The following is a 15,593-nucleotide window of genomic DNA, read 5'->3' as shown; positions in this document are numbered from 1 at the left end:
AAGCGATCGATGCGCCATTGCCGCCAGGTAGCATTCAGGAAACAGCTTTTTTTACCTAGGTTTCTCATTGGCTAACATGGCTTTAGGTCATGGTTATTGCGCCACCTGTTGGTTTCGGCATGCTCTTGGCTCGCTAATGGGTTTTCGCGTTTTCATTTGGGCAGATTTTTTTAAACGGTGCTTGTGTGGATGGGATTTTTTTTTTTTGAACAAAGAAGGGAAAAAAGCCTTTTTACAAAACTACCCATGAACTCTGTCTGGCCTGAGTGAATAAATGATGCACATGAAGCATGAAGAGCTAAAAACATATATACATGAAACGAACAGAAACATCTCATATTTCCATCATGTTTTCTTCCACCAACGCTAGTATGTAATACAGTAGTAGTTCCTGGAAGTTGGTTTAAAATGTGCGCTACACATGGACGGAAAATTGGCTTTAGATTAAAGTTAGCCTGAGGGGGGCAGAGTGGCTCATTCTTTGGGTTTAAGATAAGTTTTTACTTTTGCGAAACGGTCTAACTTGTATTAAAAAAAGAAATCGACTTTATTATGACTGTCAGTCTGTCCATTAGCCTGTATTACTGTGTGTCTGCCTGTCTTTCTCCTCTAACTGATCTGTCTTCCTGCCTGAATGCAGCGCACAGAGCATCACCTCCAGGCAACCAGTGTGAACCCACGGCGTTACTCTTCTCTCTCCCCTTTTCCCCTCCCTCCTTCACTCCCTCCCTCCCTCACTCACATCGTTTAAGAAACCTGCCAACAGCACCTCTGATTTTTTAGAGTTAGAGGACTAAAAGATGTCCGATTTTTTTATTGTCTCTTTTCTTCCATGAAACACTTTATTATTTCACTTCATTTCAAACACACTTAGCAGTGCAGAAATGTAAAGAAATTCAATGATATTGTATTTATAGTATCATTAAATTACAGACGTTATCTCAGGACACTTTACAGATAAGGTCTAGATCACACTATAATAACAGACCCAACAATTCCCCCAAGAGCAAGCATTTGGTGCGACAGCAGTGAGGAAAAAACTTCCTTTTAACAGACAGAAGCCGGCTCTTGATGCGCAGAGGAAAGAGTTATAATCACAATAAATACAGACTATAACTATAACTTTAAACTGACTTCAGAGAAAAAAAAGATCCACATCTTTACAACAATCCAAATGTTCACGACAGCTTTTTATCAAACATGTAGTCTCTTATTTATACCATACTGGACTCTAAAGAAGAATTTAAAAAGATTACAAAACTTCTTTTTTTCTTTTTTTTTTGGGGGGGGGGGCTTTTGAATGGTAGTTTAATATGTCAGAAGCAGCTGATTATTTCCTTGAATAATGAGTTAATTGTTTTATCTATAAAAAAAATAAAAATAAATGTCAGAAAACAGAACATGCTTACTCTTCCCATTTGAGAAGCTGGAACAACATTTCGCTTGAAAAGTGACACGATTAACGATTAATCACAACAGCTGCTGATCTCCGATTCATCTTCGTCGACTAAAGATTTCAGCTGCTACACCGAGCATCTCTAATGATGCGCCTTCGGTCCTCGTGCAGGCTGCACAGCATTACTATCACCCTGCCTGCAGAGATCTCATTACATTACATGTCATGTAGCTGACGCTCTTATCCAAAGAGACTTCCAATTATGTGCTTTCAACCTTGAAGGCAAACGCCAGACAACAAGCAGTAAGTACAGTGCATTAGCCAAATTACAAAGAGCCATTAAGAAAGTGCAACTTTTTTTTTTCATCCCTTTCTGCTTCTCTTTCAAAAGTTGAAATGGTGCTTCAATAAATAATGCTCTTTTTTTAAACCGATCTTGTCTCTCTTAATCTCCCAGAAACCTCGACCACCCAGCCAGCATTCTCCCAGGCGGACCCCGCTCTGTTTTACCCCCCTCCTCTCTCCCCAGACCCGGGTAGCACGCTGACTCACCTGGGGACGCTGCTGGCCGGACACGACGCGCCGAGGACTGGCGGATGGGACAGGTAAGACCGGCTGGGTGATCACACGACCTCCGCAACAAGAAAGTCCCGTAACACTCTCACACACACAAACACACACACACACACACACACAGACACACACAATGTCCCGGGTTACGAGAGGTCAGGTCACGGTTTGCTGTCGTTTATCCCAAACTTGGTTCTCCTCAGAGAAGCCTCGCCAGTGCCGTGAGGAATGAGCGAAAATGCGTTCAGGACCTTTCCTCGGTTTTACTCACTGGTGGAATGACTCGGTGGAGGGATGTCGTGGAGGTATTAAAACGACAGGAGGAGAAGTATTTGTGGAGGCAGAGACCCCACCCCGGTACCCCGGTACCCCCGCCCACCTGCCTTCTTTAACCCGAACACCGGGTAGGGAGAAAGGAACTTTCTCTAAGGAACTTTCTCTAACCTAAGCGCGTCTGGGAGAGGTTTGGAGAGGTGGGGCCGTGGCGCACGGCGTAGCGCACTGGATTCCACCACTTCTTTGAATTGTCAATTAATATGTTTATTATTTCGTGGATTAATGGATTAGTTGTTTGCTCTATAAGATGTCACAAAGTGGTGATACATGTGGATCAGTGTTTTCCCAAAAATGTTGTCCACAACTCAAAGATATTTAGTTTACTGTCACAGAGGAGTGAAACAACAACAAGAAAAAATTCACATTTAACAAGCTGACATCAGATGATTCTAACTTTTTTTCATAAAATAACTCCACCCAAAAAAGTTGCCAATTAAATTGATTAAAAAATGCATGATGATACCAATTCCGGGTCTGTTTCATGTTAAACAAAAAGGATCTTACTCTTTAATAAAAAGGCCTATCTCTGTAGGGATCCTTACCATAATGTTGTCAGACACTTAGAATAATAATCTGAATCTGAATACTAAATCTTGTGGCAAAAACAAAACTTTTAGTGGACGGAAATTAAAGGTGCGCAATTGCCCATTAATGTTACATTGTAGCTTGTTTTTTGTTAATGCTTAATACTGGACCAATTTCAAAGATTGTTGTCTTCATTAGTCACTTAGACACAAAACCATGGGAAAATAAGGTCCAGGCTGAAAAATATCCAAGTTACCTTTTTAAAGAAATAATTTCAGGGATTTTTTCAGTCACTATCTATGGCTAAATGAGGTAACACAATGGTGGTTGAGGTCCACTGATGAGAGCTTTTACATTTGCAGTATTAAGAACTGGGTGTCTGTGTTGATATTTTGGTTATGCCAGTTCTTCCCATATACATGATCAGGGAAGAATGGGAAGAATGACAGGAGTAACTCCACCTCCGGTACAGGAGGTGGCGATCTGCCAATGCATGACTGGCTTTTTCTTCCGGTTGACCTATGTCAAAATTACACTGATCGGCCTCTCAAGTAGTAACATTTAACAACTTAATGTTTCATTAACACACTCTTGTCACAGCGTGTTCCGTTCATTATAACGTTATCTGTAACCGGTACCGGGTGGAATTATCAAGCTAACTTCGTTAGCTAATTAACATTAACGTTAGCCAGTGGCCGCAGCATGTGCTGCTAGGTCCCTCCACTTTTTTGCCAAGACACAACGTTGACAGCCACGGAGATGGACAATCTGTCTAGCCATCTCCTGATGGACCGCAGGCTTTTTGCTGCCGACGGCCCGCTGATTCGGGCATCGCTTTTTTGTTGTATGGTGTCATAGCAACGGCTACGACAGCGTGCTTACGAAGTATGTCCGGTTCAAAAACCACTGCAGGGGAGTGAGGAGGGGCAGTTGGAGCATGCGCAGACGCTTAAACCGATCATAGCCCGGTTAAGGTGTATACATGGAGGAATACCCCGGTTACTGAAGGAGTTCTCTACCTCTGTTAACCAGGTTATGAGAACTCCGATTTTAACCAGGGTAAAGTGTTTACATGGTGTTAGAGAAATCAGGGTATTTCCTTAACCCGGGTATAATCGTTTTTTTTAACCTGCATGTAAACGCAGTGTTGTTTAAGTACTTTAACTGCAGTAAAGGATCTGAATACTTCTTGAGACTGTCCTCGCCCCAAAAAGGCCCCCATAAGTCGTTTGTTCAAGCAGCAATTACGACTTATATTTACGTTTCTGGTGGCAGCGCCCCATAGTGGCCATAGTAATTGACGAGCGCAAAGCAGGAAGTAAGGTGCGGAAGTTTAAAGGCTCTTATACACTAGACGCAGCCCAGCTGGCGCGTGCAAATGTGATGTCATGGGATCGCCGTGACTATTTATACCCGCGCTGGTGGTCGCGACACTAGTTGCAGTCTTCTCCTGAACAGCGGTGGCGCTAATGAGCAAAGGCTACCGACGCTGCCCTTTCTACGGACTAGAAGAAGAAGAAAAAGGTAAACAATAGCAGAACTGGCAGCAGCATTGCCGTCAATGCCTCGATTTGATTGGATGACTTTCTTCGTCGAATCAAGCCTTTCATTCACCGTAAAATAACTCATCTTAAACCAGTAAGTTTACAAGAGAGACTTGTAGTCACTCTGAGAGTCCTGGTATCCGGTTGTCGGCGAACTCGTACAGGCCTCCTGTTTCCTCTTTGTCGTGCGCCGCTGAAAAAAAAAAGGTGCGCTGGCAGGATATTACGTCATTTTGACGTCACGATGGCGCGCCCCACCTTGGACGCGGCTAGTATACTGTACGTCTAAGAGCGCCAAGTTCCTAAGGAGGCAGGTCGGGGTGGTATATGGGTCAAACAAACAGGACTTTCACTCAGGAGACAGGGGTTCCTGTCCTGTTTTCAAATAAAATGGCGTTTTTTTTTGTTTTGTTTTTTACTTTACGGAACAAACAGGAAATACTGAGTCACGTCACGTTCAGCTCCATGTGCGTAACCTTCGGGAAATGAAGGATTGTATGATTTGAAACCAAACCACCATCTTTTTATCTAAACTTAACTAGGTAGTTTTGGTGCATAAACATAACCAAACTGTGACTCTTTCACGACATTAACGATGTGTTTAAAACCCAGAGCTTTATGTAAAAAAAGAAAAAAAAAAAAAAAACGCGACCGTTGCATTCTTTGTGTAGATATGACCACTGAACCACGAACCAGAAAATTTATGTAATGTGTCCTTTTTTGGAGGTCAAAGTGCGTTCATCTCCCCGTCTTTGCTCTTCCTTTTGTCCATTCTGTGTTGCCGGTGTGAAATGCCAGAGGGTCTGAGCTCCCGACAGGCTGACCTCTGACCTTTTGAAGAAGGAAAAGTCTAATTTAGACTGAGCACACACACCGCCTGTCAAGTGTGAACTGTGGACCATGGAGAGAGGTGTACTGGGTCAGGGGGATCCCCCCTCATATATGAACAAAACAGTCAGTATACAGCTCACCGGGCAGACTTTCCTCCCTTACAAGGAGCTCTCCTCTGAATACACGTAGCATTGTGTGAGTGCAGGAGCGAGGTGAGGGCCAGAGAGAAGAGGATGTAGCAAAGTTTTGAATGGAAATAGACATGTACAGATATATAGCATGTTCAGCTCTTCACCATGCATCCAAATGAAGTTTAGATTATGTTGCCTGGCAGAAAATCAAACAACACTGGACTTTCACCAAGGGGGGCCAGGGTTCGTGTCTCGCGTGTCACCCCACCCATCTTTTTTTTAAACCCAACTGTCATGGAAACGTACCTTTTATAAGCCCACCCACGATCTTTCCCTAAACCTAACTGCGTCAAAAGAGACGCAAATAACGAAAATAAAGCGTGTTTACATCTGACGCTAAAGGAGACTTTTAGGCTACGTTCACACCGCAAGTGTTTGATTTCAGATTTTTTGCTCAGATCCAATTTTTTGGTTTGGCTGTTCACATTATCTTTCAAAATGTGGCCTATATCAGATTCCAGTGTGAACTGCTTGTGGTTTTCGAACTGATCCGCATGCACAAAAGAACAAATAACAATGATATCAGACGCAGCACGCTGTTGCACTAAAGTTAGGGAAGTTATGGAGGAAGTCAGCATTTTCGCTTTTATTTCAAAAAGTTTGTGTAATGGCAGCCGTAACATTAATGAGCATACACTAATTAGGTCTAACACCTCACTCTCCCTCCATTGACTTGCTCTTTCAACTGTTCTCCATTTTGTAGGCTTAGTCAAGTTTTTAATGTTACTGTCTATGTCTATGTAGATTGACGTAAAGTCGCATCAAATCCGCCTTGGTTGTTCACACTGCATTGAAAAAATATCAGACCTGGGTCTGATTCAGTCAATCAATCAATCAAATGTATTTACAAAGCACTTTAAAAGCAACCAACGTTGAACAAGGACACAGAACAAAGTAGAAATCATTTAAAACATTTACAACATCTAACATTTAAAATATGAAAAAGTATCACAGTAAAAATGTTTGCACAAAAATGTCAGCCTCTGCTGGGAAATGCCAAGGAAAAAAGATTGGCTTTAAGAAGAGATTTAAAAGTAGATGGTGAAGAAGCCTGTCTAATAGGCAGAGGGAGGTCATTCCATATTTTTGGAGCTGCCACAGCAAAGGCACGATCCCCTTTAAGTTTCCGCTTTGTTTGTCTCAGGCGCAGTAGTTCAGCTGACCTGAGTGAGCGGGTCGGAGTGTAGGGGTGAAGCAATTTGGACAGGTATGATGGGGCAAGACCATTTAAGTAAATTAATTTTAAAATGGATCCTAAAATATACAGGGAGCCAGTGGAGTGAAGCTAAAACGGGGGTAATGTGCTCATATTTACGTGCTTCCATTAAGAGACGCGCCATAGCGTTTTGCACCATCTTAAGACGAGCAACTGAAGTGGCACTGATGCCTACATATAGGGAGTTACAGTAATCCAACCTAGTGGTCACAAAGGCATGTATTACTGTCTCAAAGTGCTGCCTAGTAAGAATCGGCTTTATTTTGGCTAACTGCCGTAATTGGAAAAAGCCTGCTTTAACCACTGCCCCAATCTGTTTGTCAAGCTTAATTTTGGAGTCAATTTTAACCCCTAAATTGGTAGGTTGGCTTGACATATTGAGCCAAGGGACCCAGATCGACAAAAGGGGTACCAGTGTGGACACCAAAAACCATCACTTCCGTTTTTGTTTCATTAAAACTTATTCAGGACCACATATGGAAGTGTTCTAAATCAGATTTGAAAAATTCTGATTTTAGTGTTCACACTACTTCTGAAGAAGACTGACCTGGTCACTTGACCCCAAAAAAAATCTGATTTGGGGCCACTTTTGCCTGCAGTCTGAACATAGCCTTGGCTTCAATAACAACTCCAAAGGCACCTGACCAAGCGTCCGTATTTACGAGTTGAAAAGTGAGGCGACGACAGCTAACAACTAGTTACATTTAGGGAAAAGAGTGTTGTTTGGTTAAAACACTCCCAGGGGAACAAACTCGTGTTTCCTGGGTGAAAGTCTTTTGTTTTCAGGACACAAACTCACCTTCCCCTGCTTGAAAGCGATGCGTTTAATGGCCCATCCGTCCACCCCGACCTCCTCCCTACACGGTGCACAGCGCTCTGATACAGCAGCAGTCAATGTGGTGCATACAGTGACAAATACAATGAATACATACAAATTACAGGGCTTTACTTTTAGTAGTTATATGGTACGAATAGTTCACGGTAACCACCTAAAGTATCCCTGAATGTCTGATTCCTGCATTACACTATTAAATTCTTCACCTGTTTTGATTGTTGAGCGGTGAGGAGCCTCCCCTGTCTCCATGGAGGCAGGCATACAAAAAAATACGGAAGTACAATCTGTAGTTCGAACAACAGCAATAGAGCCAACAAAAGTTGCCTGATTTCTTTGAGCGGGCAGCTGTGGGTGATGGGAACATGGAGGCAATTAAAACAACAAACTGCTCCTGTAATATCCCCTTTTAATCATTTGTCGATCACTGTTTTTTCTTTTACACACATCTGCTGCTGGATGAACAGTTCAGCGTTCTTAACAGGATCCATCTTACACTGTGATGTTAGAGACCGAGGCAAAGATACTCAGTTGGTCCGGGTGAAACTTTTCTCCTGGTGCCGCATTTTAGAAATACTTGAAGAAAGGTTGGAAATGTTTCCACAGCCGCATTTCACTGAAACTGAAGATCTTTGTTGTGACTTCACGAGCAGACGAGAACGTGGACCCTTGTTGTTTTGGCCCTGACCCAGCTGGCCCCTTGAATGTCAGATCAGTCGTGGTCTCTGTGTGTTGTGACTGTGTGACGGTCGTGTTATTGGGCTTGTTAAAACCAGCACCCTGCTGCTCCGCTCGTCCCTCGCCGACGCTCAGACGCACAGCTGGAAACTCAAATCACCAACATGTAGCCTGAATGTTCCTGTTGTTTTAGTCACCAAGTTATGTCACGTCCTTTTTCTTGCATTGACTTGCATAGGATTTGCAAAATAGAACTTGTTTTTTTATTTTGAAAGGACTTTATGGGCTATGGGTCTAAATATCCTGCAGAGAGTTTACATCTTTATGTGTTGTGTTGAAAATGGTTTAAAGGAATAGTTATTTATGCTATTTATCCACAAAATTCGGGAGCGTGCCTATGTTCCCACAATTCTAAGAATATTTTTTTCGCTGAAAATTAGGCCCTATGTTCCCACAGCCCTATGGTCCCACATTTCTAAGATTTTTCTAAAAATTAGGCCCTATGTTCCCACAGCCCTTTGGTCCCACAGCCCTATGTTCCCACAGCCCTATGTTCCCACATTTCTACGATTTTTCTTAAAATTAGGCCCTATGTTCCCACAGCCCTATGTTCCCACATATCTATGATTTTTCTTAAAATTAGGCCCTATGTTCCCATATTTCTAGGACATTTTCAAAATTAGGTCTTGGTTAGGTGAACATAGGGCCTAATTTTGGAAAAACATCTTAGAAATGTGGGAACATAGGGCTGTGGGAACATAGGGCCTAATTTTCAGTGAAGAAATTATTCTTAGAAATGTGGGAACATAGGGCTGTGGGACCATTGGGCTGTGGGACCATTGGGCTGACCCCCAAAATTCTAATACATCTTTTCTTCCTTTTCCTCTTTTTCTTTTTCCTCTCATGTCAAAAGTCTTCATTGTGAGTAGCATTCCAGCGTCCGGGCACACACCCCGGGGCAGTAACTCCTCATTACGTCGTTACTGCCGAGAACAAACACAGCTAATGTGACAGCTGCTATTGTTAGCAGAGCTACACGGGGGCCGCTCGGTCTGCTGATGTTGCTGTTCCTTCACTCGCGTACCTGCTGTTCAGTTGAACTTTGGAAATCTAATCGCACAGATGAGATTGCAGAACAGGTTTCATTTTGAATCAAATCACCAACAAACAAATGTCAAATTAATTGCTCAAACTTTGGAATTAATTAATACAGCATCGAGCAAGACTTACAGACCTTGATGATTTGAGTTTGATCCAGTAGACACATGAGTAGAAATGTCATATTTCTGTCAGTTTAGAAAGAGATAGTCTGAATCGACAAAAGTTCATTTCCAGGATAATCATATAACGTAATGTGGGTTGCTATTGTCTAACTCCGTTCTCTTCAACAAACTACGAGCTTGCAAATGTTCCACCAAAACAAGCCCCCGTCCTGTCGCTGCGTCCGGAGCTTAGAGCCGCCCAAGACCATTGGGATTGGTTTAAAAAAATACAAACAACCCGGAGAGATTTTTTTCCTCCTATCCCAGAATGCATCTGTGGTGTAGCCAGACCTTACTGTGAGAGCTGGCAATGCGACTAAGAAAGAGAGAGCTTAATTTATCAATCTCTATCAATCACTGACATGTAATTTTGCGCAAACCTCTCCATATACTCAGAGCACAGACATGCAATTCAGGGGGGGTCAACCCTTGAAGCAGTTTGGGGGTTCTTGAACCGGCAACTCTTCTCTTCAGTTCCTAAGCCAGTGGTCACGTTACAACCTGTCCGTTTACTCACTCTTCACTTTGTCTTTCTACAGAAGTGAAATATATATTAAATACAGACAGGAGGAATTTGTTGCTTTTTGTGTTAGAATTAAATCGCAGATGCACAAATCTATTTAAAAAACAGTATACTACACTAATGACAAGTGAAAGCATGGATGATTTCATTCATTTCACAACTGCCTTTGGTCCTAGTTAGTTGTTGCAGATGTTATCTGCTGTTCACCTTGTTGTTGTCAATGTAATGACTCTGAAGACCTTTTGTTGTAAATTTGAATAAATTAAGGAGACAAATGATGGAAAGAATAATTAACATGTCCCAGAAGTAATGACTCTGAAGACCCGTAGACAGGTTTTCTGGTAAAGTAACTAATCATGTACTTCTGCTGTAAAATAATTTAGCAGATTTGTTTTTATTCGTAGAGAATTGTCTGGTCTGTAAAATGTGTCTTTATTTATTTCACTGTGACTTTGTGTCTCCGGTGTCAATCCCAGTAATAGAACACGTCCAAGATATAAAATCTTCTTCCATTGTTTAATGGGTCGCTAATGCAGTGTTAACTTATCAGAAACTATCTTTGGCACATCTTTATTTATGTCTCACTGCGACAAAGTCCATTAATGAAGATGGATGGAGTGATGACTGTGAGTCTGAGATGCTTTATGATCCCCGAGAAGAAAACTGAAAAGAAACTACGTTAACACTTTACTTGAAGGTATCTACATAAGAGTGACATGACACTGTCATGAACACATGACACTGTCATGACACAGGAACCCTAACCCTAACCATAACCCTAACTTGTCATAACAAAAACTGAATGAAACTTATGTATCTTATGAAGCATTATGTCATAAATGTTTATGACTTGTTTATAATGTTCATGACATGTTCATGACTCTCTTATGTAGATACCTTCAAGTAAAGTGCAACCGAAACTACAGTAAGACTTCTTTATTGGCTAAGACCAACATCTACTGCAGTTAACTTGTGTTCTTTACAGTGAAACACGTTTTTTTTGTCTCACCATTTCAACCCACAAATACAATATATATTCCTGGTTGTTTGTGACTGATAACATTTCTGTCCAATCAGGAGCCTGGACCTGGGGTTTCAATGCTCCCAGTTACTGGGAACAACAAGGGAACCAGTAAGAGAAGCTCACGCAGACCAGAGTGTCACCATCCTGCACGCCAAGGTCGCTCAGAAGTCCTACGGCACCGAGAAAAGGTTTGATGATGCTTCTGGGGACAGCTGTTGGGACAGTTAGCTGAATAAACATGAAAGAAATTTAAAATATACTCACTTAAAAAAAAAAGCTAAGTTTTAAAGCTAGTTCAAATGTTACTGTTATTTTCTTTTTCCAATCTCCAGAATTGAGTTTACCATTTTTTTTAACCGTTTAACCATATTTTAATGTTCATTAATTGATAATTCAGTGTTTCCTCTAAGTTGATTTTGTAGTGGCGGCCCGCCAGCGCAAAATTTCTGCCGTCACAATGTAGTTGCGTTGTTGTTCGGACAGACCTGCCCCCACTGCTAAAAAAAAGGAAACACTGTAATTGATTCTATAGTTTACGTAATAAGTCTGAACTGTTTCATGACTCACAGGTTCTTCTGCCCTCCTCCTTGTGTTTACATCAGCGGCCATGGATGGAAAGTCATGCAGGACCATCTGAAAGGTGAAGATAAAAGTCGAGTTTAGAAGAAAACATTGAATACAGCTCTTTGTACGGCGCCTCTAAAGGGACACAGGGATTTTTTTTTTTCCCGGTGTGCACGAGGTACTTTTCTAGTGCTCAAATGATGCTAACGAAGTACAGCTAACATTATGTGCCTAAAGTTCACATTTCACATTCACAGCATGAAATTGGTTAACAGTTACCTTATCAGCTTCAAGTTTGTTGATGTCACTATTAGGTACATTTTGTTACATTTTTGCGTATTTAGGAAGACGAATACCTCCTCGGCAACCATTCTGACTGGTTATCAGATACTTTATTTGTATAGCACCTTTAAAAAATAATAGTTTACAAAGTGCTATGACAGAAGAAACAAAAGCACATACTAATCAATACTTTAAAGGTCCCATGACCTGGTGCTCTTTGGATGCTTTTATATAGACCTTAGTGGTCCCCTAATACTGTATCTGAAGTCTCTTTTATATAGACCTTAGTGTTCCCTAATACTGTATCTGAAGTCTCTTTTATATAGACCTTAGTGGTCCCCTAATACTGTATCTGAAGTCTTTTTTTATATAGACCTTAGTGGTCCCCTAATACTGTATCTGAAGTCTCTTTTATATAGACCTTAGTGGTCCCCTAATACTGTATCTGAAGTCTCTTTTATATAGACCTTAGTGGTCCCCTAATACTGTATCTGAAGTCTCTTTCCCGAAATTCAGCCTTGGTGCAGAATTACAGCCACTAGAGCCAGTCCCACAATGAGCTTTCCTTTCCTTAGATTTCTGTGTCTGTAGCTATTGAGGAGAAGAGGGGGGTGAGGGGGGCAAGGTGGAGGGTGTGGCCTTGACCAACTGCCACTTTGCTCGTTTGAAAGCCATGATGTCTCTCTCTCATGGGCGGGCCAAATTCTCTGGGTGGGCACAGCAGAGAAAGGGGAGTTAACCTTTCCCCTTATGACATCATAAGGAGAAGATTCCAGATCGGACCATCTGAGCTTTCATTTTCTCAAAGGCAGAGCAGGATACCCAGGGCTCGGTTTACACCTATCACCATTTCTAGCCACTGGGGGAACGCATATTAATGTTTAAAAACCTCATAAATGATGATAGGGTAAAAAGACGATAATAAGACGGCATCACATAAAAGCAAATCTCTAAAAATGTCCTTTAAAGGACAAATCCGGAGCAAAATTAACCTAGGGGTTAATAACACATGGGTATCGAGTCGACCGTTCTCTGGGATATGTTTTCATGCTAATCGAATGTGACCACTTTCACGCAAACCGCTAATTAGCTTATACCGCTAGTCTTCGGGGCAAACGGTAAAGTAAAAAGAAATCGCTATTTCTACACCACTAACAAGGCTCAAAATAGCACCACACTTCCACGGTAGCATAATGAGGGTCCCTACATTGAAGCATGGAGAACTTTGTAAGTGTACAGACAGTTTATTAAAAAGATAGTTTATAAAGACATGTATACAGGCGTTTTCTGTATGTATACATGTGTTTTCCAAAGCTGGTGCCTGCCTGTATACATGAACGGTTCTGTCTTTCTATATTCTATTTTTTATCTATCTATTCGATTAGCATGAAAACAAATCCCTAAACGGTCAACTCGGCACACATGTGTTATTAGGTTCATTTTGCGTCGGATTCTTCCTTTTTATTAAATTAAGTATTTCCTTATTCAGAAAGCCTTTTCTCCTCGGGCAGTTTGTTCAAAGTCGAGGAGGCCTGATGGAGACGGCACGATCACCTCTGGTTTTGAGCTTAGAATCTAGAACAGTAAGAACAGCCCCGGCCCGAGGATCTAAAGCTGCGAACAGTCAGCATTTATAGTTGGGGGCTAGACCCTGACGAGCTTTAGAAGTAATCAGTCAAATTTTAAAATCAATTCTAAAACAGACAGGGAGCCAGTTCCAGAAGTGAAGCTAGGATAGGAGTGATGTGATGTAGCCTCCCTCTGTTCCTCCCTTGTCTTTCTCCCCTTTTCATCCCTCCATTGTTATTTTCTCTCTCCTCTCTCTTCCTGTCGTCTCCCTCCAGCGGCTGGCTGTGGCGACTCTGTGTATCGAGTGTGTGGTTACATGTGTCTGGACAGCTCCAGTCAGTCTCAGGCCGACACATTCAAACTGGTCTTCGATGAGCAGCCAAACTCCAGGGTGAGAGCTGCGTGTGTGTGTGTGTGTGTGTGTGTGTGTGTGTGTGTGTGTGTTTGTCTGATGTAATGCCATGTGCATACCTGTCTGCTGTGTGTTTGACTGTTTCAGTCTCCAGCCCGTCTGTCAAATCCCTTTTAATGACGGAGAGACACCAATTTTCTGGAAGTTTAAACTGGCCTTTGTCCCGGCTCAATTACCCCTTGAATTCCTCTCTTGAATCCACAGTCCTCCTTTTTGCAGAATGTATAGCTTTATAATGTCAACACATTATGTGCTCTGTCATTTGAGGTAGTTCTGCTCACGCTTATGTTTGTTCAAGTCTTAATTTTTCTGATCTGTTTGGTTTTTATTAGTTATTTGAGGCTATGAAAACACGCTGAAACGTCAGCTGGGCTTTGATACCGCGGCTCCACTGCTCGATCGCTACTGAAGCAGACTCTGGCACCAAAACGATTACATTACTCCTCTTCATCCCCTATGGGACATAAGGCTTCAATGAGCACTCTCCATTGCACTGGGTCCCTTGGCAGCATGTTGGGCCTCTCCCCATGACAGGTTCATCTGTTCCAGCTCTTGTGTTACAGTTCTGCGCCAGGTGGTTTTGGGCCAGGTGGTGTCCATCTTAAGCCGACTTTTGGGATGCGGTCCTGCTCCCTCCTCAACACATCGTCCTAGCCGTCTCAGGCCTCTGTGCGTAATCTCCTTGGTGATGCTCCGGCTTCCCGTTTCTTTTGTACAGTTCATTGTTGGAGATCGTATTAGGCCAAAAGATCTGGTATATTCGTCAAGAGGCATCCATTATGGAACCCTTCAATTCTCATCATTTACAAAATGGCAGCGATGTAACTGTGAGATTCTGGCTTCACGTTTGTACAGCGGGGGGGTGGAGACGTCGTCCATCTTTATATTCAGTTTGTGGAAGAAGATCCTAAACTGCTGCTGACCTCAGAGCTGCAGTCTGTTGTGTCTGTTTCAGTCTGTTTACCCAGACGGGACAATCGCCTCTTTTATTACAGTCTGCTGTTGACACTCTGTCTGACAGTAAACTACGCTGCTGTAAACCAACTGTGTGTGTGTGTGTGTGTGTGTGTGTGTGTGTGTGTGTGTGTGTGTGTGTGTGTGTGTGTGTGTTCACTGGCCTCTTCCTTATTTACTGATTTATTCTCAGTTATATATTTCCCATAGACTGTAAAAATATTTATTGATGTCACCCATTGGTTTTGTGGGGGTCAGTCCTATGTTCCCACAGCCCAATGGTCCCACAAGCCCTATGTTCCCACATTTCTAAGAATTTTTTCTTTCACTGAAAATTAGGCAAATATACAAAATTTTCGCAGCGCAGGGTTCGAATTCGACCTGCTGCCCTTTGCTGCGTGTCATCCCCCATCTCTCTCCCCCGTTCATATCTATCCACTGTCTAATAAAGGGAAAAGTCCCCAAAAAACATTTGCCCACAGCCCTATGTTCCCACATTTCTAAGATTTCTCTTGAAATTAGGCCCTAAGTTAGGGTTAGGGTTACATTCCATCTGTAGTCCATTGCTACTGGATAATAGCTTGGGTGTAATTGGCTAACAAATTGGGAAAAGGGGTATCAAATCTGATATAAATTTATGAAAAAGGAAATGTGGGAACATAGGGCCTAATTTTGGAAAACAAATCTTAGAAATGTGGGAACTGTAGGAACATAGGTGTTGTGGGAACATAGGGCCTAATTTTCAGTAAAAAAAGAAATTCTTAGAAATGTGGGAACATAGGCACGCTCCCGTCCACAGTGTTAGCATGGTTAGCATTGCTGAGCCTCTGTCCTGACTGACAGGTCCTAAAGCATCCCCTGCTTTATCGTCTATTTTAAAATGA

General features: G+C 42.2%; 2 protein-coding genes across 5 annotated transcripts in view; one reads left to right on the top strand and one right to left on the bottom strand.

The window, feature by feature from the left end:
• Nucleotides 1-2,310, bottom strand: part of matn4 (matrilin 4) — a 43,518-nt gene extending 41,208 nt beyond the window's left edge. For 3 of the 4 annotated variants that reach the window (XM_028576220.1, XM_028576223.1, XM_028576224.1), the window contains exon 1: nt 1,949-2,257. The gene's annotated coding sequence lies outside the window, so the exon portion shown is untranslated. Of the gene's footprint in view, nt 1-1,948 lie in introns of all 4 variants that reach the window. The other variant, XM_028576221.1, reaches the window with a different exon arrangement.
• The window catches only part of rbpjl (recombination signal binding protein for immunoglobulin kappa J region-like), a 33,805-nt gene that overhangs the window by 5,057 nt on the left and 13,155 nt on the right, over nt 1-15,593 (top strand). Inside the window, exons 3-6 of the mRNA XM_028576226.1 lie at nt 1,854-2,001; nt 10,982-11,116; nt 11,498-11,568; nt 13,619-13,734. Of these exons, the coding sequence (XP_028432027.1) occupies nt 1,854-2,001; nt 10,982-11,116; nt 11,498-11,568; nt 13,619-13,734 (470 nt within the window). The remainder of the gene's footprint in view (nt 1-1,853; nt 2,002-10,981; nt 11,117-11,497; nt 11,569-13,618; nt 13,735-15,593) is intronic.

The sequence above is a fragment of the Perca flavescens genome, chromosome 4 (genome assembly GCF_004354835.1).
Source record: "Perca flavescens isolate YP-PL-M2 chromosome 4, PFLA_1.0, whole genome shotgun sequence".
NCBI lineage: Eukaryota > Metazoa > Chordata > Actinopteri > Perciformes > Percidae > Perca > Perca flavescens.
Note: the sequence above shows the minus strand (reverse complement) of the source record. Positions and strands in the feature narration are given on the sequence as shown.